The 24,570-nt window shown below is 39.2% G+C and overlaps 1 protein-coding gene across 4 annotated transcripts in view; it reads left to right on the forward strand.

Moving 5' to 3' along the window:
- Positions 1-682: 682 nt before the first annotated feature.
- The window catches only part of LOC106829543 (TATA box-binding protein-associated factor RNA polymerase I subunit A), a 34,978-nt gene continuing 11,090 nt past the window's right edge, over positions 683-24,570 (forward strand). The window contains exons 1-7 of one of the 4 annotated variants that reach the window (XM_044762657.2): positions 683-1,092; positions 2,210-2,342; positions 5,987-6,156; positions 9,852-9,965; positions 15,072-15,270; positions 21,268-21,398; positions 22,632-22,790. In XM_044762657.2, coding sequence (XP_044618592.1) covers positions 2,222-2,342; positions 5,987-6,156; positions 9,852-9,965; positions 15,072-15,270; positions 21,268-21,398; positions 22,632-22,790 — 894 coding nt within the window. In that variant the 5' untranslated portion in view covers positions 683-1,092; positions 2,210-2,221. The remainder of the gene's footprint in view (positions 1,093-2,209; positions 2,343-5,986; positions 6,157-9,851; positions 9,966-15,071; positions 15,271-21,267; positions 21,399-22,631; positions 22,791-24,570) is intronic. The other 3 variants (XM_044762658.2, XR_011499368.1, XR_011499369.1) reach the window with 3 other exon arrangements.

Genomic DNA, 24,570 nt, shown 5'->3' on the forward strand with positions numbered 1-24,570 from the left:
GCAATTTTTCTTGCAAGCCCATACCTACTGCATAGTGTTCATGAAGACAAGTATTTTCAGCATTTTAAGGAATCACTGTACAAACTCTTATTTGACCCTTTAATCTCCTCTACAATACTCTGATTCTGCTCAAATGGTTCACTTTTAGGGTACGGAGAACTCAAAGCTTCCTGTGGGAGCCTATGCCATTATTTGTGCAGCCTTATTTATGAACAAAATTCTTGTAAGGACTTTAAGCTCCCTCCCTTAACTTTCACTAGTTAGTCCTAGTTCTGTTTTCTGATGCTATGACCCTTCTTGCTCAGACTGACTCTCCAAATTTTGGAGATATATATTGTTCCCATGGGTCTCTGCTTTTCCAGGACCATCTTCCCCAGAGCTCCTCAACTTGCCCTCTTTTCACATTTAACCATCTTACTTTCGACCCCTATTTCATGTAAGTTTGTCAACGTTCCTCATGAAAAGTGACCCCAGACAGGTCCACAGAACTTCCCTGCTGAGAAGGAAAAAGATATCCTTGGCCAAATTTTGGGGACGCAGTCAGAGTCACTTAAATTCAAAGCTAAAACTTTAATAAAAGAGAAAAAAGATTTCAAGGAAGCAATTAAAAGGCTATGTAAAAATTTATCCGGTCTTGGCCACCAGCCACACCTGCGTGACCAGCGCAGTGCGCCAGCCAAGCAGAAACCGAAAGGTCATCGTACAGTGAATTACTCGGGTGACACCCTGCTTTTTGACTGCTCCTCTCATCTAGGCGCCCTCACTCTAATGTTCATTTGCAATTAAAGTCTGCCATTTAACGGCTCCAACGGACTAAGTGACAAATTTGGAGCCATGCCAACGGAAGGGCGGCAGTACCCGGTCACTTCCGGGTCACGTCTGGGGTCGTGGCGAGGACAGCGAAGCCTCCACCGCCGAGGGAGGAGCTAGGGGCGGGGCTGCCTCTGCGCGCCGCCGGAACGCCCCCAGGCAGATTTTGCGCATGCTCACTCAAAGCACTCTCTAACTCCGCTTCCGGTGAAGGGGTGCTCAGCTTGCTCGGGAGTCCGGAGCTTGAGTTTAGCGGCGCAGAAGGGCTCCAGCTTTCGACAGGTGAGTGCATTTAAAGTGCAACGGGGAGGGCCGTGCTAGATTCACTCGTGTTCTCTTGCTATTTTCTCCGCATGATCTGAAACCTCCAGTTCCGAGAACGAGGCCGAAGGGGGTGCAGAAGCTTTGGTTACCGTGGCAACCGCGTGACACCAATTTAGTCTTTGGGAATTTGGGAAGGGAGAGCTGCTTCTGGAACGACTCCTTAAAATACACGTGGGTCGGGTTCAGACTCCGGTGTTATTTCGAACCCATGCTCCTAACCCTAGAATTAGATTTTAAAAGGTTTACGTGGCTGTAGTGTGGAGGAGCAGAATTCGAGGCAGGGGAACTAGTTAGGAAGCTAAAGCAGTAATCTAGACCGAGTTTGAAGGCGTCCTGAGCTAGGGTAGTAGTAGAGGATTGCGGAGAAGAGGGAAGATTGGAGAAATACCAGCAAGTATCAGCAGGACCTAATAATCGATTGGATATGGGGCTCTGAACATCTTGTGCATGAAGTCCAGACTCAGCTTGGAAAATGACTCTTTCTAGATTTCTTTCCCGCCGTCAGTTCTGTCTTCTGCCTCCTCCTCCACACAGACCCCAAGCTCTGTTCATCCTAGGTAGTTGGGTGTTCTAGTTTCTAGAATATTGTCCTCTCCTTTCTTGTGGGGTTGGGCCAGGTTACATAATTTCGCTAAGCCCCTCAGTTTTTTCATGAAAATGGAAGAAAATAATAGTACTTTCCTTAGGATTTCTCTAAGGATTAAATTAGGTAATTTATATCCCTGGTGTATAGAATGGGCCCAATAAATGTTAATTCCTACTATTATTGTACTTGTATTGTTTTATTATGCATCGTTTTGCTTTTTCTTCTCTAGACTTTTTTTAAATTAAAACGTTAGTATCTATCTTTGTATATTCTTGAATATAGTAGTAGTTGTCCTTTTTTTTGAATGGATCATTCATTTAGCTCATTTGCCCACATAATTAAATTCATTTCTTTCTTCAAAGGAACTATTAGGTGCAATTAATTTTGGTGATCAAATGATGTTTATTAGATAAAAAGATGGCTGTTTTTTTTCTGTATAACTCAGAAGCCTGTGGATTAAGATGTACAGAAAGTAACTGATGTTCTCAGTTTGGGATAGGTATGAGTGATTTCAGTGAAGAATTGATAAAGTCCACAACAGAGGATGACCAGGGGGAAAGGTGTGAGCTCTCTGGAACAGGAATGCATTTTCCTTGGCTCCAAAAGCATATAGAAACTGTGGGTAAGTAAAATAAGATAGAACCATTTTAACTTTAATGCATGGAGGTGATAAGATTCAGTATGGATACAAAAATGAATAACCGAGCTGGTTCGGTTTTCAAGATAGGAATATATGGAGGTTATTTTAGACTGTAAGCAAAAAAGAAGTCATAAAAATAGATTCTTTTTTCTTTTACAGTTATTTTCCTTTGAGTTAATAAACAATAGTCTGTATTATGGTAGATAGACTTTTTTTCTATCGATACTGAGCGTTTATTATATCTCTGGCATTGGCTAGATATTGGGGATACATGGATGGAGAAGATAGGGTCTCTGTGTTTTCAAGAAGTTTCTATGGAACTGCAGTGAAATAATTCCTAACAGAATTGATCTATAATAGGTTTCAAATAAAGAATATTTTCCCCCATTTTCTTCTAATGTAAATAGAAGGAAGTTTTTCTATGAGATAAACCCCTATCAGAATATATAAAAGAAGCAGTTACCTGCATGTTGACTGGTGTATTCCTGGGCATCCATTGGAACCAGCACTTTTCTCCTTACCCTCTGGATCCACCCAAACACATCTTCTTAGTCTAGTCCTCTTTCTCCTTGCCTGAGATTTCTTGGCTTCTAGAATTTGGCTCCTATTTCTTTTTATGTTACTCCAAGTATCATCTCATTTTATTATCTCAGCAAAGTAATCCTCAGTAAATCTATGTGCTCAGCCATTTTAGAGATGAGGAAATTGAATCTCAAAGAACTTACCCTCTAAGTGCTGGTACCAGGAGTCAAACGTAGGCCTGTCTGATCTCAAAGCCTATTCTTTTAGTGTCTGAGATATGAAAAATAGGATAATGTATGTAGAGTGCCTAGCGTAGAGCCTTGTGCATAGTGAGTGTTGAAAAAAATCAATAGTTTCTTTCTTCTCTTCTCCTTTTATTTTTCTGGATTAAGACACATGGTTTAAACCAGGTTTGAATGGATGGTACTTCAGAAGGAGTGCTACTTCAGTTCTTACAGAGATCTAGTCATCTAAAGTTCCTGCTAGTTAAGGCCTCCCTGGGCATGTTTCTGCCCCCACTGTTCTCTAGAGAGCTTGAGTCAGTCCAGAAACAAGTAGGTTGAAGTCCAGAATTTACATGCTTAGAAATGTTTTATAGGTTATGGATGGCTTGTTAAATACAAAATACTTCTCTTTTCTTTTCTTTCTGTCTTTCTTTTTTTTTGCTGAGGAAGATTGGCCCAGAGCTAACATCTGTGCTCATCTTCCTCTACTTTATATGTGGTATGCCTGCCACAGCATGGCTTCACAAGCGGCATGTAGGTCCACATCTAGGATCCGAACTGGCGAATCCTGGGCTGCCAAAGTGGAGCATGTGAACTTAACCGCTCTGCCACTGAGCTGGGCCCTACTTATTTATTTTAATACATAGATGTGCATTTCCTCTCCCAATTTTTTTGTTTTTTTTTAAAGATTAGTACCTGAGCTACTGAGGTAACATCTGTTGCCAATCTTTTCCTTTTTTTTTTTCCCTCTTCTCCCCAAAGCCCCCCAATATATAGTTGTATATTCTAGTTGTAGGTCCCTCTGGTTGTGTTATGTGGGATGCCGTCTCATCATGGCTGGATGAGCAGTGCCATGTCTGCACCCAGGATCGAACTGGCAAAACCCCAGGCCGCTGAAGCAGAGCACGTGAACTTAACCACTCGGCCACGCGGCCAGCCCCTTAAATCCAAAATACTTTGTAAGGAGAAAATAGTTGCAGGTAATATTGACACTGTAGTGATAATTAGCTCATGGTAGGAAAACACAGTTTCCTAACAATTATTTATTTTTTTTATTCTGATGTCTTTTGGCACTTGGAAGTGTGTGCCCCCTAGAATAAAAACTTTGAAGGCAGGGGCCCAGCTGGAATAGAGCTGTGTGTCGAGTACCTAGAATAGTTCTTGGTGCATAGTGGTGCTCAAAAAGTATTTGTTGACAGAATGACAAGTGTCCAGATTCTTTCAAGGGCATTAGAAGTTAGGTTGATGACGCTGGTTCTTTATTGTATCTCATTCCATCAAAATGCATTTTCCTTGACAATTGTTATCTTTTGCTCACAAAAGGATGACGTGAGAGAGATTCCTGAGGTCACGAGGCTGAGTTGGAAGGCGGGAGGGGACTTTTCCAAGGATTTAGGAATAGTGTCTAAAGTCGATTTCCAGTCTGGGGTGTGAACACTGGAGGGATGGAGGGGAGTTTGGCCTGAGATTAATTTTCCTTTAGGGGAATAAACGAGGTTTTAGGGAAGAGGTATTTTGCGTGGTGTTGCTGCTGATCCTGGGAGCTTGGGTGTAGATCTTGTTAAATGCAGCTTCTGATTCAGAGAGCTTATTTTTCATGAGCTCCCTGTGATCCTAAGCTGCTGGTTCCAGGATCACCCTGAGTAGCAAGCATCAGGATCCCCAGGGGGTTTGTTTGCACACTGAAAACGTGTGAGAAGCGCTAGTCTAGAGCAGTAGGCCTCTACTTTTATTTTTTTGGAAAATTAGGTACTACCTTGTACTGTTCTAAAATGCCATCTAAAAATTGTATCCTACACTTGATAGTTGCAAAAGATATAATTTCCAGTGTATGTTGGTATCTTTAAATAAAATTATTATATTACTTTAAAAAATAGATCTAGTGGAGGGGCTGGCCCAGTGGCATAGTGGTTAAGTTTGCGTGCTCCGCTTTGGTGGCCTGGGTTTTGCAAGTTCGGATCCCAGGTGTGGACCTACGCACCACTCATCAAGCCATGCTGTGGTGGCGTCCCACATATAAAATAGAGGAAGATTGGCACAGATGTTAGCTCACGGCCAATCTTCCTCACCAAAAAAAAAAAAAAAATATATATATATATATATATATATATATATATATATATATAAAGCTACCTATCTGGTGGAATCTAAACAGCCTAGGGATGTGATACTTTTCATCAACCATTTAAAAATATTTATGAAATGCTTTTAATAGATGGAAATTTTGTGTTGTGCCTTTTTGTTTTATACTTTTATTCTTTCAGTAAAAGTATGTACCTAGTTTTAATTATTTTTGTTAATATCCTACAAGGTTTTAAGTATTAAAATTTCTTCTGGATTGAGATAGCATTAAATTAATAGTTGTACACAGCTGATCAAAATAACAAGTATTAAAAGTTTTATCAAAATTTAAGTATTAAAAGTAAGTTTTGGTTGCTTTTTATCTCAGTAAAATATAGTTATCATTTTTGTCCAATTACTTCATATATCTGTGGATGAATAGTATGTATTTCTAGAAGAAGGAAAGATTTAGCTTCAATTCTATTTTGTTTTAAATGATGAAAATTCTGACACACCTTAGTCACATAAGTAAGTAGATAGCAATGGATGGATTTTAGTTATAGCAGTGGATCTGGTCTTTGAACTCTTGAATTATTTGTGAAAAAAGTACATAGTGATCTGTTATAAAAAATCATCAGATCCTTCTACAATTTTTGATAAACAAAACAAAAACAAGTGAAGCTAGCTTTGATATTGGGGTGGCCTGGGTTAAGTAATACCCTCTGTTCTACTTGTTAAAACTTCTGCTTATAGAAGTAAGGTTTTTGAGTTGTTGCATTGGGGTCACTGTGGTGAAACTCGTCTCTTTAATCTTTGTAGCGACTGGAGGGAAAAAGGAGAAGGATTTTGCGCAGACGACAAGTGCTTGTTTAAGTTTTATCCAGGAAGCTCTGCTGAAGCACCAGTGGCAGCAGGCTGCGGAATACATGCACAGCTATTTGCAGGTCTTGGAAGATTCGGACAGCTGCAAGAGGCAGGCCGCCCCGGAGGTGAGTGCGCATCTGCTCCAAGAGACTGTGGAGGTCTGCGAGTTCCTGCCTCCTGAGCTCCACCGGAATAGCTTCTGCAGCATCTCATGTTGATTTTTCTAAAAGCTACCGAAAGTAGTTTTGGGTGGAGAGTTTGTATCGGGGCATTTTTGTGTGTACTTTTTTTTACTTACTATGATTTTTAAAGGAGACTGAAAATAATTTGAATTCTCAGATTCCTTAGTATTTTCATTCATTCCAGTAATTCTTCTTTCCCTCTGTCATTAATGTCCCTTCGCTATAGGATGTTTCCTATCATCATACAAATGTTATTTTTTCCATCTTAAAATCATCTCTTGACCCCCATTTTCTCCGCAGGCTGTGCCCCGTTTTTCCACTCTCCCTTTCAGCAGAGCTCCTGGAAAGAGAGTGCATCCTTCTTCTCTGCCAACCCTCTCCAGTTAGGCTCCCCCCACTGCCAGCATCACTGATTCTCCCAAATTGCTTTGTCGAGGTCAACAGTGATTTCCATGTTGCTAAATCCAGTGGCGGACTCTCAGTGCTCCTCTAACTTGATCTGTCAGCAGTATTTAACACAGGAGATCATTCCTTCCTGTGTGATAACCTTTCTTCATCTGGTTCCAAGACACCGCCCTCTGTCAGTTTTCTCTCCTGCCTCACTGGACATTCCTCAGTCTCCTTTTCTGACTGCTTCTCTTTCTGGCCTTTGGACCTGGGCCCCAGAATTCAGTCCTTAGTCCTCTTCATTGTCTAAACTCCCTCTTAAAGATCTCAGTTTCATAGCCTTAAATTTGGTCTATATGCTGGCAATTCCCAGTTGTCTGTCTATGGCCCTGACATCTCCAAGTCCAGATTCCTAACCCAGCTGTCTCCTCCACATCACCACTTGGATATCTAATGGTCATATCATACCAACAGAGCTAAAAGGGATTTTCTGAGCTTCCCTGTCTAAACTAATTTTCCTCATCTCACAGGATGGTTACTTTATGTATCTAATTGCTAGGGCCAAACCCTGGAGTTAATCTTTCTTTCATAACCATATCCAAACGATCAGAAAACCTGTTGACTCTAGTTTCAAAATATACCTACAGTCTGAGTACTTCTCACCACCTCCCTTGCTGCCCCTTGATCCCAGCCACTGTCGCCTCCCTGAGGACTGCTCGCCCTTCTCCACCCCCAGTCTGTTTCCAGCATAGCAGCCAGAGTGATCCTACCTTTATTAAGATATCATTAACGCACCATACAATTCACCCATTTAAATTGTATAATTCAGTGTTTTTTTGTATATTCACAGAGATGTGCAACCATTACCACAGTCTAAATTTAGAACATTTTTGTCCCCTCAAAAGGAGACCCTGTTCACTCGCAGTCACTCCCTGTTCGTCCCTATAACCTCCAGCCCCTGGCATCCATTAATCTACTTTCCATTCTGGACATTTCGTATAAGTGGAGTTGTATAATATATGACGTTTGTGAATGATGTTTTTCACTGAACATAATGTTTTCAAGGTTTATCCATTTTACAGCGTGTATTAGTACTTTATTCCTTCATATTGCAAAATAGCATTCCATTGTATGGATATATCACATTTTATGTATCTGTTCATTAGTTGTTAGACATCTGGGTTGTTTCCACTTTTTGGTTATTGTGAATAGCACTGCTGTGAACATTCGGGTACAAGTGTCTATAGGGATGTTTGTTGTAATTTCTCTTAGGTCTACACTTAGGAGAGGGATGGCTGGGTCATATGGGAACTCTTAAACTTCATAGACCGTTTTCCAAAGCGGCTGCACCATTTTATATTCCTACCAGCAATATATGAGGATTCCAGCTTCTCCACATCCTTGCAAACCTGTGTTACTGTCTGTCTTTTTCATTATAGCCGTCCTGGTGGTTGTGAAGTGGTAGCTCATCAGGGTTTTGATTTGCGTTTCCTTAATGACCAATGACGCAGCATGATCCTTGTAAAGCATGAGTCAGATCGTGTCACTCCTCTGCTGAAGACACTGTGATAGCCTCCCATTTCACTCAGAGTAGAAGCCAAAGTCCTTCTGATCGCCTGCGAGTTCTGCGTGGTCCGCTCACTCCCTTTTCTTCTTCGACCTCTCTGACCTCATCTGCTGTCGCTCTCCCTCTTGTGTTTTCTTCTCCAAACTCACTGCCTCCTTGCTGTTACTTGAACAGGCCAGATATGCTCCTGCCTCATTGCCTTTGCCTTAGCGATTTCCTTTACTTGGAAAGGTCTTTCTTCAGGTCTCACTATGGCTACCCTCCTACAGGTCACATTTCTGAGAGGCCTGCCATGGCTGTTTACCATTGCAGCTGCATGCCACCCCCCGACTTTCCAGCTGGCACTCCTGATCCCCTTATCTTGCTCCATCCCAGGATACTTGCTAATTTAATTACTAAGTTTCTTGGTTATTGTCTCTCTAAGATAGAAGTAAATTCCACCAGGGCTGGGATCTAGATCAGTGCCTGGCATCTTCTGTTACATTTGTTCAGTAAAAGACGGTTTATCCACAAATAACTTCACATGACTATCTCAGATAGCTTTTATTAATACAGTAACCATTGCATCAGTTTGATATCTAATGGAGCCAAAAAAATCTGGAAAAAAAATTTATTGATCGAAAATTTAGTTTAAGGAATAAAGTTATGTACATCTATAAAACATTGGGCAAGTTACAGGCCCTTTTTGTCCAGAATTTGTTTTGTAAAATAAAGGATGGAATCAGTGGTTTCCGGACACTTATTTGGCTCTATATGAATTACTTAGGGCGTTTGTTGAAAATATAGATTCCTGTCTCCCCTCCCCTCCTGCTGAATCAGAGTCTGAGTCTCTGTAATATTTATTTTTAACAAGTGCTCCAGATAATTCTTACATACAACTAGATTTAAGAAGAACTGTGATAGATAATTCCCAAGTTTCCTTTAAGCTCCAAAATACTACAATTTGGTGTTCTACAAATGAAATCTCGATCTCTCTTTCTGAGTTGGAAAGATGAGTATCGTTATTATGCTGAACAACCAATATATATGTTTACAGGAAGAATTGATTTAAAATTCACTTCCATTTACTTTAAGGTCAGTTTTATTGAAGTCCCTTAAATTAGGGTAATAGAAATAGAGATTCGTTCCCAGGAAAAAGAAGAGCTCCGAGTTCTGTCAGCAAAGCTTTGGTGCTCTGGGGAGAAAATATTTTTATTAAAAATTTGTCTGTAGCTGATGAAATTCTTATATTGGAGTTCTGTAAATCGAGTGGTAGAGCTCGATGGGAGCTCAGGAAATGTCTAGTCCATTGCTCTCATTTTGTGGATAATTAGGAGGCTGAGAGCAGTGAAGAAGTCAATGTTGCTAGAACTCAGGTTTTCTGACTTTAATATTCTTCCTCTCATACTAATTAAAATTTTTATCTTCAATATGTGTCTTAACTGCCTACGTTCTTTGGACTGCTGACTTAAAATTGACTGTGTTATAGTTATCTGGTATTTTAATTTAATTGATGGAAAAGATTTATCACATAAGATGTAATATTAGTTTCACTAGGTGAAATACAGTAAAATGTTGACAGTAGTATCTAGGAAAAGGAATTATAGGTTGTTTTTTAATGTAATCAGAAAAAAATAGCTTTCTGAGGCAGAGATTGGTTAAGGCAAGGATTTTACATTTTTGTTAGTCATCTCTATTTTGACAGATTATTTGGAAGCTCGGGAGTGAAATTCTGTATTATCACCCTAAAAGCAACGTGGAGGCGTTCAATACCTTTGCTGACCGGATGAAAAATATTGGCGTCATGAATTACTTAAAGGTGAGCTTGTGGGCTTTGTGAATTTACATTTGCAGGGGTCATTTTTATAAGTTGTTCGTCTCTGTGATAAGGTAGGTAATGATGTAAAAAGCATGGAAAAAGGGTGAGACACCTGGATGCATAAGAGAAGCCGAAAGAAAGCAGCGTTATGAGAACTGTTTACTTCTCCGTGTCCTGTCGCCTACCCTGTTCTCTGAGAGCAGATACCTTCTCTTTGTATAGCTCTGGCTGCCGAAACCAGGCTTCCAGAGATGGCAGCTGTTCCTCATTAGGATGATGGGCCAGATCCTAATATCTTTGCTTAAGTCATTTGAGCTCTCTAGGAATTGGTGCTTTTGGAAAAAGAAAAGAGCTAAACACATTGGGAATTTGAATACATGAAAAAGTATTTTTTCCCCAGCTTTATTGAGATATAATTGACATATAACATTGTGCAAGTTTAAGATGTACAATGTGATGATTTGATGCACACATGTATTGTGAAATATTTATCACAGTGAGGTTGGTTAACACGTGCTTCACCTCACGTAATTACTATTCTGTTATTGTCATGAAAACAGTAGAGCTCTGCTCTCATAGCGTCTTTCAAGCGTGCAATCCAGTGTCAGTAACTGTGGTCACCATGCTGTGCATTAGATCCCTGGAACTTAATTATCTTCTGACTGAAAATTTGTATCCTTTAACCAACATCTCTGCATTTCCTCCACCCCTCAGTGCCTGCCATCCACCATTCTGCTCTCCGTTTGCATGAGTTCAGTGTTTTTAGATTCCACATATAAGTGAAATTATATGGTATTTGTTTTCATCTGACTTGTTTCACTTAGCGTAATGCTCTCAGGGTCCATCCATGTTGTTGAAAATGGGAGGATTTCCTTCTTTTTTATGACTGAATAATATTCGATTGTGTGTATGTGTGTCACATTTTCCTTATGCATTCATCTGTTGATGGACACTTAGGTTGTTTCCATGTCTTGGCTTTTGTCAGTAGTGCTGCAATAAACGTGGGAGTGCAGAAATCTATTTGAGACAGTGATTTTATCTTTGGACCTATACCCAGAAGGGAGATTGCTGGATCATATTGTAGTTCTATTTTTAGGTTTTTGAGGAGCAACCATACTGCTCTCCATAGTGGCTATACTGATTTATATTCCCACCAGCAGTGTACAAGGGTTTCATTTTCTTCACGTCTTTACCAGCATTTGTTATCTCTTTTTGATGATAGCCACTCTAACATGTGAGATGATATCTCACTGTGGTTTCATTTGTGTTTCCCTGGTGGGTAGAGATGTTGAACACCTTTCACATACTTGTTGGCCGTTTGTATGTCTTCTTTGGAAGAATGTCTATTCAAGTCTTCTGCCCATTTTTTAATTGGATTTTTGGGGGGTTTTTTTGCTATGGAGTTACATGAGTTCCTTATATATTTTGGATGTTAACCTCATAGTAGGTATATGGCTTGCAAATATTTTCTCCCATTCTGTAGGGTGCCTTTTCATTTTGTTGGTTGGTGGTTTTGCTTGCAGAAGCTTTTTAGTTTGATGTAGTCCCACATGTTGATTTTTGCTTTTGTTTCTTCTGCTTTTGGTGTTGTATCCAAAAAAATCATTGCCAAGACTAATGTCAAGGACCTTCCTCCCCCATGTTTTCTTCTGGAAGTTTTACGGTTTTAGGTCTTACATTTAAGTCCTTAATTCGTTTTGAGTTAATTTTCGTGGGTGGTGTAAGATAGAGTCCAGTTTCATTCTTTTGCTTATGAATATCCAGTTTTCCCAACACAGTTTATTGAAAAGACTGTTTTGTCCCCATTGAGTCTTGGCCCCCTTGTCAAATATTAGTTGGCTGTATATGCATCAGTTTATTTCTGGCCTCTCTATTCTATTCCATTGGTCTACATGTCTGTTTTCACACCAGTACCATACTGTTTTGATTTCTATAGGTTTGTAATACCGTTTGAAATCAGGAAGTGTGATGCCTCCAGCTTTGTTCTCTCTCAAGATTGTTTTGGCTATTCAGGATCTTTTGTGATTCCATACAAATTTTAGGATTTTTTTTTTTTCTGAGGAAGATTAGCCCTGAGGTAACATCTGCCAATCCTCTTTTTTCTGAGGAAGACTGGCACTGAGCTAACATCCATGCCCATCTTCCTCTACTTTTTATATGTGGGACACCTACCACAGCATGCCTTGCACCCAGGATCTGAACCGGCAAACCCCGGGCCGCCAAAGCAGAACGTGCGCGCTTAACTGCTGCGCCACCGGGCTGGCCCCAAGGATTTTTTTCTATTTCTGTGAAAAATGCCATTGGAATTTTGACGGGGATTGCATTGAATCTACAGCTGGCTTTGGGTAGTATGGACATCTGAACAATATTAACTCTTCCCACCCCTGTGTGAAAGTGTTGTACCGTTCCTAATGTTTAGGAGGACTTCCTCTCCAAATTCATATGTTCTTTGATAAAGATCGTAGCCAAAAGGACTGAGATGTTTCCAAAATGTTAGCTATCTTCATCTCTGTGATGTATATTTGACTAAAAGAGCACTTTTTCAATAAAGTTTTTAAATGCTTTGCTTTTTCATTTTTTTCTGTGTCCCTAAATAAAGTTTTACTGGAACATAGCCACACCCCTTCGTTTCCATATTGTTAATAGCTGCTTTGAGCGTGACAGGTGACAGAGTAGAGTAGTTGTGACGGAGACCTTCTGGCCTGCAAAGCCTAATATGTACTCTGCGGTTCCTATTTTGTTTTATTCTTGCTTTTTCTAGTTTCCAAGTTTTCTTTATTGTGGTAAAATATATATAACATAAAATATGCTATGTTAACCATTTTTGATTGTACAATTCAGTGGCATTAATTACATTCATAGTGTTGTGCAGCCACCACCAGTATTTGTAAAACTTTTCTGTCACCCCAAACAGAAACTTTGTACCCATTAAGCGGTTAATCCCCATTCACTTCTCCTCCCAGCTTCCAGTAACCTCTAATCTGTTTTCTGTTTCTATGAATTGACCTATTCTAGATATTTCATATGAGTGGAATCATGTATTTGTCCTTTCGTGTTTGTCTTATTTCACTTAGCTTACTGTTTTCAAGACTTATCCATGTGGTGGCATGTGTCAGAACTTCATCCCTTTTTATGGCTGAATAATATTCTGTTGTGTGTATTGATCACATTTTGTTTATCCATTCATCTGTTGTTGGGTTGGTTCCACCTTTTGGCTATTGTGCATAATGCTGCAGTGACCATTGGCCTACAAGTATCTGTTTGAGTCCCTGTTTCACTTCCTTTGGGTATGTACCTAAGAATAGTATTAACTGGGTCACATTATATATATAAACATATACATAGAAACATATAATTCTGTGTTTAACTTTTTTATGAATCATCAAACTGTTTTCTACATTGGCTGCACCATTTTGCACTCCCACAGCTTTCTAATTTTGAAGATTTCCCTCACTTTCAGTTTCTTTTTAGAGTGGACTGATTAATTCAGGAAAAAATCTCCTGAGTTTCTACTCACGTGCCAGGTGCTCTCTTCTGATCTTGTTCTCTGGTATGCCAGTACACCGTGAGTAGAAATTAAATGGAGGCAGCATATGGTTCCACTTAAGGAGGAACTTTCTTAGTGAACAATTGGAGAAAACAATGGCCTGTCTTGGTGTTGTGTGCTCCCCTTCTCTTCTTTCAGGAGGAAACTGGATAGCCATTTCACTGGGGAGGGAGAGTAGACTTTTAACTAAATTATTGGGTATGTCCTTTTGGGCTCATAGAGTCTATTCAGTTGTGGTAAGGAAACCTGAGAAGAACCTTATTTCACACTCCAGAGTCAGAAGGTGATAATTAGAATAGGCAATAAACTGTTTTCTATTGTTTATAATTTTAAAAACACTTACTGCTATTTTCCAGGTTATGTGCTAGAAGTGTTTCTTGCAGTAGAGGGAGACAGACATGTAAATGGAATAAATTATTATGGGTACCGTAATAATGCAACAGACAGTGAGAAGACAAAGGAGAAAATGGCCAGCTCTCTGGAATTGGAGAGGGCTGGGATTGAATGAGCAGAGGCGTCTAGAAAAGAAAGGAAGTGATGCTTGAGATGAGTCTGAAAAGGGAGTGGGTATTCTCTAGGTGTTCGGGGGGCGGGGGTAGTTTGGCATGGTGGGGGGCTGGTCAAGAGCTTGATGGCCCTGTAGCCAGTGCTTCAGTTAGTCTAAAAATCACTTGGCTGGAAGCCAGGGGAAGTAGCGGGGGAGAGGGAGGCCTCCCTGTGTGCCACACCTAAGGAGCTTGGGTAGGCAGTAGGAGCCGTTGAAGGATTTCACACAACGATTAACGTGATGAGATGTCTTTGGCAGCCACGTGGAAGATGGATTGTATGGCGCCAAGACCGGAGAGACCAGTTGAGAAATTATTGCAATAATTTGTGATGAAGGCCTTGAACTCTGTGGTCTGACTCTACTCACGTGATTAGCTGGATTCCCATTGTTCTCCTCCTTAGCGTCCCCCCTCCCTGTAGCACTCTTCTTTGTGTAATTATTCTTACTGCTTCTCCTGTGTCAGCGATTCACTTACCTTTCCATCTAAACCGACGTCATTCTTCAATACCCTTTATTAAGATGTCTCTGAGCTTATATAACATGTATAAAATAAGGTATTGATTGCCTGCTATGGACCAAAGTAGGCGTTAGGTGGTATGCAAATATTATCTTATTTAATCCTCAAAACTCTCTTCTGAAGGGTTAATAATAATTGTTCCGTGTAACAGATAAGACTCTCAGAGGCTGAGTAACATCCTCAGATTTATGTAGCTTTTAATTAGCATCTGATCCAGGTCTCTCTGTCTTCAAAGCCCCTGCTCTGTTCACTAGATCACACTGTCTTCTGTTTGTAAGTTTGTATGGCTGTGCTCTCGTTTACGTAGTGTTAATCGTCTCATGTTTGTTTCCTCTTTGCTAGATTGAAATTTTGGATGACAGGGACGATGTTGTTACATCATTTGTGGCCTGCCAAGGTCTTAGCTCGTCACATATCATATGTTTACCGAGCTTTCTGACTGGTGGTTGTCTAATGACGTATTTGTCAGTGGGCTTTTTCTTATCCTTGTTGCAGATCTCCTTACAACACGCGCTGTACCTTCTGCATCACGGAATGCTTGAGGATGCGAACAGAAATCTCAGCCAGGCAGAGACGTGGAGATACGGTGAAAAGTCATCTTCGCAGGAAGTCTTAATCAACCTTATTCAGGCCTATAAAGGGCTTTTGCAGTATTATGCTTGGTCTAAAAAGAAGATGGAATTGTCCCAGCTCGGTGAGTGGATATGAGTGGACTTTGTCTGGTGGTGATGAGACTGACTCAGAGGGACAGAAAGCTGAAGGGCTCGTCTGATTCCCCGGCTTCCTGGCCTGGCTTCATCCATGTGGTACGGAGAACAGACATTTCTGTTGATGGAAGATTCTTGATCATCCTTTATAATATTTCTGATACATCAAAAGACTTTTCAGACATAAATTAGATATTCCTAAATTAAGTTCATGACCATTTTAGATTTGTTACTTTTTAAAATATGATTTCCGAGAATGGTTACACATTTTCTTCGGTAGGCATTATTACATATGATAAACATGTCTTGCTTTGTGTTTAGAATGGAGTTTAGTTTGCTTTGTAGGGTGGTTTCTCAGAATAGTAATATGTTTAAAGAACCGGGCAAGATAAAGTTGTTTTATTTCTGTCCAAAGGTCATAACAATTCTCTCGATTTACTGACCACACCAAAAATTGACCGTGTGTCCTGACTTCTCAAACTGATTCCCTTTCCCTTCCTTTCACTGGTGATGTCCTCCTCTCCTGTCCCCAGACTTGTGTTCTTTGGAGCTGTATTGATTGGTTGATTCTCTGCACTTACCCTTCTCTTGCGTAGTTTTTCTCCATAACTTCTCTAGGATTGTTTCCTTTCTGTTTTCACATCCTCCATCCAAATCTCAGTCCTGGTATTTATCACGTCGTATGTGGTAAGTAGTGTTTCCGTATTATCCTTATGTGATGAGCAGTGTTTCCTTGATCTCCAGGCGTGGAGGTTCACTAATCCCAAAATTCCTGACCTTCTTTCTGTCTGTGATCTCTTCCAAGACGCTTCTGAAATGCCGTCTTCATCATGATCATCTGGCAAGGTCTTGGTGCAGTGTCTTCGTCTAGGATGCCCTCTGCCCTTCAAGACTCATTGCCCTCATTCTTAGACCTTAAACCTAATGTATCAGCTTCATGTTCAGCTTATATCATTTGGCTGTTCGTCTCTTGCATTTTCATTATTCTAAGTTTTTTCATGTGTACTTTATGTTGTGTCTCCTCATCTAGACTGATCAGTCTTTTGAGATCACATGTCTGTCTTCTGTTTCTTTTCTTAACCTTGCCGTAATGCCTGCTGTAATATTTCTTTTAAAAAAGACTTGCTGATATAAATTGATTAGATGAGTTTAAAGGTCTGTGTTTACTTTTCTTCTTACACGTGGTTGGGGAAAACTTAAGCAAATATTTGATGATTAAAGCAGTTGGAACGTGGCATTTACACCGGCTCTCCTGTGGACCATGATTCAAGACCGTTCTTCAGCTGACACTTTGTTCTGTAGCAACAAGAGATGGAGCTGGGGTAATATATGGAGTTCTTTAGAGGATCTATATCCTAGATGTCTACTTCATGAGAAAATAAGTTAGGACGAGTTCTCTATAACCAGACTCACGAGAATGTAGCACACGCACTTGCTCTCAGAGTTGGCTTGGGATTTTGCCTTGCTGCTGTGGCCTGTCCTGGTTGGCTTTGATGTCCTTGGTGACTAGGAACCCCCTTTCGTGGTAAATTCACACCCAACTTATACTTACTCAGGGATCTGCCTTTTTCTTCAAAAAAATTTTTCTTCGTAATTTCTTACCTACTTTTCCCTTAACACCTCATTTCCAAGTTCATGTTGACATTTATTCAGTTGATCCACTGGAAGAGAATACCAATTCCTCTTTTTTTGGGGGGCTACTTTCTCAGCCACAGAGTAGCATGGCCAAAAAGCAGCATTGGTACCAAAAAGTATTTCGTGCCTCTATTATCTATTGCTTTTGAAAGTCTGAGTAACTTTTCTTTTAAACCTTAAAGATTATGAAATATTATAGTCATGCACCACATAACGTTTTGGTCAGTGATGGACTGCATATGCAAGGGTGGGCCCATAAAATTAATACCAAATAGCCTAGATGTGCAGGAGGCTATGCTATCTAGGTTTGTGTAAGTGCACTCTATGACGTTCACACAAGGGGAAATCACCTTAACGACACATCTCTTAGAATGTGTCCCTGTTGCTAAGCAACGCATGACTGTTTACAGAAAAAGTATACAAAACAAATGTGTTATAGAATAAATTATTATAAAACAAACATCCGTGTAACAACCACCTAGATTAAGGAACAAAACATTGCTGTCCCCCTAGGAGGTCCCCATGTGTGCCTTCCTGGTCACACTTCCTCCCATTCCGTCTCTAGAAAACCACTGTCTTGACTTTAACGATGATCACTTCCCTGCTTTTTAAAGTACTTTTACCACTCAAGTGCATTTGTACACACTGTATTTTAGTTTTACCTATATCTGAATGTCATATTTAAATTCACACTGTATTTATTCTTTTGGGCTTTGCATACTTTGTTCAACATTAGTTGTTTTTTTTGAGCAAGATTAGCCCTGAGCTAACGTCTGCTGCTAGTCCTCCACTTTTTGCTGAGGAAGACTGGCCCTGAGCTAACATCTGTGCCCATCTTCCTCTGCTTTATATGTGGGATGCCTGTCACATCACGGCTTGGTAAGTGGTGTGCAAGTCCACGCCTGGGATCTGAACTGGCAAGCCCTGGCCTGTGAAGCGGCGCGCGTGAACTTAACCACTCGGCCACGGGGCTGGCCCTGGTCAACATTAGTTTTAACATGCATCCATATAGTTGAATTAGCTCTAGTTCATTCATTTTTATTGTTGTAAAACATTTTATTGTATGATATTTACACAGTTTATTCCTTCTATTTATTGATAGCCATTTAGGTTATTAATAGTTTGGGGCTCTTATAAAATAGTGCTGCTTTGAAATTCTTGGGCATGTGTACTGATACATAAGCATGAATTTCTGTGAGTAGAGTTGTTGTCATAGAGTATGTGTGTCTTCAGCTTTAGTATATCATAGGCTGAACTCTTTCCTACGTGGTTACCAATTTATATTCCACTAGTATTCTGATGAGGATTTTCTTTTGTCTGTATTTTCTCACTGTTTGTACTTGTCAGATTTTTCATATCATCCAATTTGTTGGGTGTAGTGATCTCTCCTGTTTTTTTTTAGGAGCAGCTTTATTGAGAATTGAGATACAATTCTCAATATGATTCACCCACTTGAAGTGAACAATTCAGTGCACTGTAGTGTTTTCACAGTTGTGCATCATTTACCCTAATCAATTTGAGAACATTTTCCCCACCCTAAAAAGAAACCCTGTACCCATTATCAGTCACTCTCAATTCCCCTGTGTCCCCCAGTCCCAGTCAACCACTAATCTCTCTGTCTCTAGAGATCTGTCTATTCTGGACATTTCATACAAATGGGATCATAAAATGTCACTGACTTCTTTTACTTAGCACAATGTTTTTAAGGTTCACCCATGTTGTAGCCTGTTATGGTACTTACTCCTTTTCATTGCCGAGTGACATTCCATTGTATGGATATGCCACATTTTATGTATTCATTCATCATTTGATGGACATTTGTTTTTTTTCCAGTTTTTGGCCATTTTGAATAATGTTGCTATGAACATTCACTTATAAATTTTTGTGTGGATTTATGTTTTTATTTCTCTTGGGTTATGTACCTAAGAATGGAATTGCTGGGTCATGGTAACTCTATGTTTATCCTTTTGAGGAACCACTGGACTGTTTTCCAGAGTGGCCATGCCATTTTACTTTCCCACCAGCAGTATATGAGGGTAATGATTTCTCCACATCCTAGCCAACACTTGCCGTTATCTGTCTTCTTGATCATAGCCATCCTAGTGAGGGTGACGTAGTATGTTACTGAGGTTTTGGTGTACATTTCCCTAGTGGCTAATGATGTTGAGCATCTTTTCATGTGCTTATGGTCCATTGGTGTATCTTCTTTGGAGAAATTTATATTCAGATCCTTTGCTCCTATTTTAATTGAATTACTTGTCTTTTTATTATTGAGTTGTAAGAGTTCTTTCTATATTCTAGATATGAGTCCCTTATCGGATAGATATATAATTTGCAAATATTGCTGTGGATTATCTTCACTTTCTTAATGATGTTCTTTGAAGCACAAAAGTTTTTAATTTTGATTAAGTTTAATTTATCTATTTTTTCCTTTATTGCTTGTGTTTTTGGTTTCGTATCTAAGAAACCGTTGCCCACTCCAGGGTCGCAAAGATTTACACTTAGGTTTTCTTCTGAGAGTTTTATAGTTTTACATTTTGGTCTTTGATCCATTTTGAGTGAATTTTTGTATATGGCGTGAGGTAGGTAGGGGTCCAACTTTGTAATTTTGCACGTGGATATCCAGTAGTTCCAGCCTGTTTACTGAAAAGGCTCTTATTTTCCCACTGAATTATCTTGGCACCCTTATCAAAAATCGGTTGCCCATAGGTACGAAGTTTTATTCCTGGACTCTAAATTCTCTTCTGTTGGTCTACATATGTCTGTACTTATGTCTGTATCGTGCAGTCTTGATTATCGTAGCTTTATAGTAACTTTTGAAGTCGTAGTGTGAATCCTTCAAATTTGTTCCTCTTTTTTAAAGATTGTTTTGACTGTTCTTGGTCCCTTGCATTTCCATATGAGTTAGAAGATCAGCTTGTCAGTTTATGCAAAAAAGCCATCTGGGATTTTGCTAGGAATTGCATTGAAGCTATCAATTGATTTAACTGTGATAAGTCTTCCAACCCATGTACGTGGGATGTCTTTCCATTTATTTAGGTCTTCTTTAATTTCTTTGAACAATTTTACTTTTCAGAGTATAATTTCATATCTTTTTTGTAAAACTTATACCTTAGTATTTTATTGTTTTTGATGCTATTGGAAATGGCATTTTTTTCCTAATTTCATTTTTGGATTGTTCATAGCAACTATATAGACATACAATTAATTATTGTGTATTCTTATTATAATTATTGCGTATTGTGTTCTTATATCCTGTCACTTTACTGAACTCGTTTGTTAATTCCAGTAAGTTTTTAGTGGAGTCCTAGGATTTTTTTATGTCCAAGATCATGTCATATGCAAATAGAGATTGTTTTACTTCTTTTCCAATCTGGAAATCTTTTGTATTATTTTTCTGCCTATTTGCCATGGCTAGAATCTCTCCAGTACAATGTTGCTAAAGATTGGCACCTGAGCTAACATCTGTTGCCAATCTTAATTTTTTTTTCTTCTCCCCAAAGGCCCCCAGTACATAGTTGTATATTTTTAGTTGCGGGTCCTTCTGGTTGTGGCATGTGGCATGCCACCTCAGCATGGCCTGATGACCGCTGCCATGTCCGCGCCCAAGATTTGAACCAGTGAAACTCTGGGCTACTGAAGCGGAGCGTGTGAACTTAACCACTCGGCCACAGGGCTGGCCCCCCAGTACAAGGTTGAATAGCAGTGGCAAGAGAGGACATCTGCTCTCGCATGCAGTCTTTCACCTTTAAGTCTGATGTTAGCTGTGGGTTTTTCATAGATGCTTTTTATCAGATTGAGGAAGTTCCTTCGATTCCTAGATGTTGAGTGTTTTTATCATGAAGATTATTGAATTTTATCAAATGCTTTTTCTGCATTAGTTGAGATGATCATATAGTTTTTGTCATTGATTCTGTTGATTTGGTGTCTTGCATTAATTGATTTTGGGATGTTAAACAATTTTGCATTCCTGGAGTAGATCCCACTTGAGCATGGTCTGTAATCCTTTTTCTGTGTTGCTGGATTCAGTTTGCTAGTGTTTTATTGAGAAGTTTTGCATCTATCTTCATAAGAGATAGTGGACTATAGTTTTCTTTTCTTGTGTTCTCTTTGGTTTTGGTATCAGGGTGGTACTGGCCTCATAGAATAAGTTGGGAGGTGTTCCTTCTGTTGTTTTTTTGGGGGGGTAAAAGTTTGTGAAGAATTAGTATTATTCTTTAAATGTTAGTTATAATTCCCTAGTGAAGCCATTATGGCCTGAGCTTTCCTTGTGGGTAGTTTATTGATTACTAATTCAGCAAAAGTCCTCAATACTGCATGACTTTTCAAAATCTCTTTTCTCTGGGCAGATAAGGATGATTATGCGTACAACACAGCGTCCCAGAATATGCTCGACCACAGCTGGAAGACGTCTGTAAACCTTGGTGCATTGATTCAAATTCCTGGAGTTTGGGACCCTTTTGTGAAGGGTTATGTAGAGGTAAGTAGACTTTTTATACAGTTTTATTAGTTTCATTTGGTTTTAAACCTAATCTTTATTGATCAGAAGATACTTAATGGAGAAAATGGTTTAAGAAAAAAAGAACATGATGTCTTTTCTTTGGTCTGAATAATTTTTGTTTATTTTACTAGAGTACTTTAAATGTTATCCTGTGTTTATTTCACCACTGGATAACATGTCATGGCCAAATATTTATAAAATAAATAACAACGTAGTTGTAAATATCGATTCTATGTTATTCGTATTGAGTTTAAAAGAAAAGCAGAAAGATCTTTTATGATTTGAAGGGGTATAGAAGAGAAGGGGACAGAAATCCAAAAGTAGGTCACAATGTATGGGATGAAGATAATACCTTTTAGGAAGTTCATAAGGATGTCCTGCTATCCCAGGGTCATTGTGAAAGAACAGGGGGCCTTGGCAGTAGGAATAAATCATCAAAATATTTTGCCTTTTTTTTTTTTTTTACTTATTTATTTTTTTGAGGTCACATTGGTTTCTAACATTTCATAAATGTTCGGTGTATATCATTATATTTCGATTTCTGTATAGACTGCATTCTGTTCACCACCAAAAGTCTCATTTCCATCCAACACTGTACATATGTGCCCCTTTACCCCTTTTGCCCTCCCCCCCACTCCCTCCCCATCTGGTAACCCCCAGTCTGTTCTCTGTCTGTTTGTTAAAATAATTTGCTTTTTGAAAGTTTCATGAGTGCTTAAGTGATAATTGTGTTGTCAGAAGATAATCTCTGGAACCATATGACAGTAAATCTGGAAATTCCTGTGTAAGGAAGGGAATGAGGTGAATGGAATTATAATTTCCATTTACTCCTTTTGTGCCTAAAGTTATGTAGGGCACTGAGGTGAGCGACATTCTATGGTCTTTTTTCCGTTGTTAGTGTGCCCTACTTTGAGAACTTTATTTTTTATAGAAACAGTTCTTAGGTTGAAGTTGCTGCATTTTTCAGTAACAAAATATGCTAAAGAAAAAATGAGAAACCCTAAGGGTTGCAGCTGATCTTCTGTGTTCCATAGAGGTTGTAACCTGTGCTGGTGAAAGCAAAAGCTGTCATTACTCTGGTTCCCTAAACAGTATATACTACTTGTCACTTTTATAATTTTTTGTACCCATCAATAAAGTTAAGTTGTGCATTATCTTTCATGTAGCTATCTTACAGAGTTTAGCTAAGATATTATGACTCATTTTATATAGATGCTGGAATTCTATGGGGATCAAGATGGAGCCCGAGAGGTTCTCACCAATTATGCCTATGATGAGAAGTTCCCATCGAATCCAAATGCTCATATCTACTTATACAACTTTCTCAAGAGAGAGAAGGCACCAAGGGAGAAACTGATAAGTGTGCTTAAGGTATAGAATTTTTATTCATTGTTTGAACAGGATTGGGGATCTACTTTAAAACATTCTTATGTCATTGCTTTCCAACTTCCGTATTATAGCACCCATAAAATGACAATGTGTGTGGGGTACACTGAGGTAAACAGGAGGCTGCAGGGCCAGGAGACCCCCCACTATCATTCTGCCACCCCCTGCCCAAGAGAGACTGAGGGGCGAGGATCAGTATTTCAGAAACCCTTTGCCACCCTGGTTGGAAAGTTCTGCATTGCTGTTTTTTAAAAAGGACCTTTTTGAAATATAATTTACATGTAGTAAAGCACTTATTTTAAGTGTGCACTTGGATGCATTTTAACAAATATATACATCCATGTAACCACCAGGATAAGATAGCGAACATTTCCATCACCCCAGAAAGTCCTTCATTCCCCCCAGTATTCCTGGCCCCAGGTAATCACTGATCTGCTTTCTGTGACTATAGATTAATTTTACCTCTTCTAGAATTTCATATAAATGAAATCTTACAGTATGTACTCCTTTTTTTGTGTGGCTTTTCTTGCTCAGCGTCATGTTTTTGAGATTCATCCATATCATATCAGTAATTTGTTCCTTATTACTGCTGAGTAGTAGTCCATTTTTATACATGCATTTCGTGACGAACATTTGGGTTATTGCACTTTTTGGCTACTATGAATGCTACAGTCAACATTCATATACAAATCTTTGTGTGCACATATATTTTCATTTTTCCTGGGTAGTTGGCTAAGAGTAGAATTGCTGGAAAGTATACGTTTAACTTCTTAAGAAACTGCCTAGATGTTTTCTGGAGTGACTGTACCATTGATATTCCCACCAGTGATGTGTGAAAGTTCAATTTCTCTACATCTTCATCAACATTTGATATTGTTAGTCTTGAATTATAGCCATTCTAGTAGGTGTGTAGTGGTGTCTCACTGTGGTTTTAATTTGTGTTTCCCTAATGACGAATGACGTTGAGCATCTTTTAATATGCCTGTTGGCTATTCCTGTATCTTCTTTTTTTGAGGAAGATTAGCCCTGAGCTAACATCCACTGCCAATCCTCCTCTTTTTTGCTGAGGAAGATTGGCTCTGAGCTAACATCTGTGCCCGTCTTCCTCTATTCTATATGTGGGATGCCTGCCATGGCATGGCTTGATAAGTGGTGCATAGGTCTGCGCCTGGGATCCAAACCGGTGGCCGTGGGCCGCCGAAGCGGAGTGTGTAAACTTCACAGCTAAGCCACCAGGCCGGCCCCACCTGTATCTTCTTTTGTGAAGTGTCTGTTCAAATGTTTTGTCTGTTTTTTTGGAAGGTTGCCTTCTTACTGATTTGAAAGTTTTTAGTATAATCTGGATACAAGTCCTTTGTCAGATAAATGGATTGTGAATATTTTCTTCCAGTCCGTGGCTTACCTTTTGGTTTTCCTAACACTATCTTTCAAAGAACAGAAATTTGTAATTTTGATGAAGTATAGTTTATTCATTTTTCTTTTATAGTTAGTACTTTTTGTCTAAGAAATCTTTGCCTACCTCAAGATAATGAAGATTCTCTTTTTTTTTTCCCTAGAAGCATTATAATTTTGTTTAGGTCTATGATAGATTTTCACCTACTTTTTTTGTGTAGTATGAGGTCAGAGTCAAGGTTCATTATTTTCCATATGATTTTTTGAGCACCATTTATTGAACAGACTACCCTTCTTCTCCTGTTGAGTTACATTTTTAACTTTGTTGAAAATCAATTGATCATAGATATGGACTCTATTGTATAGAGTATAT

The sequence above is a fragment of the Equus asinus genome, chromosome 30 (genome assembly GCF_041296235.1).
Source record: "Equus asinus isolate D_3611 breed Donkey chromosome 30, EquAss-T2T_v2, whole genome shotgun sequence".
NCBI lineage: Eukaryota > Metazoa > Chordata > Mammalia > Perissodactyla > Equidae > Equus > Equus asinus.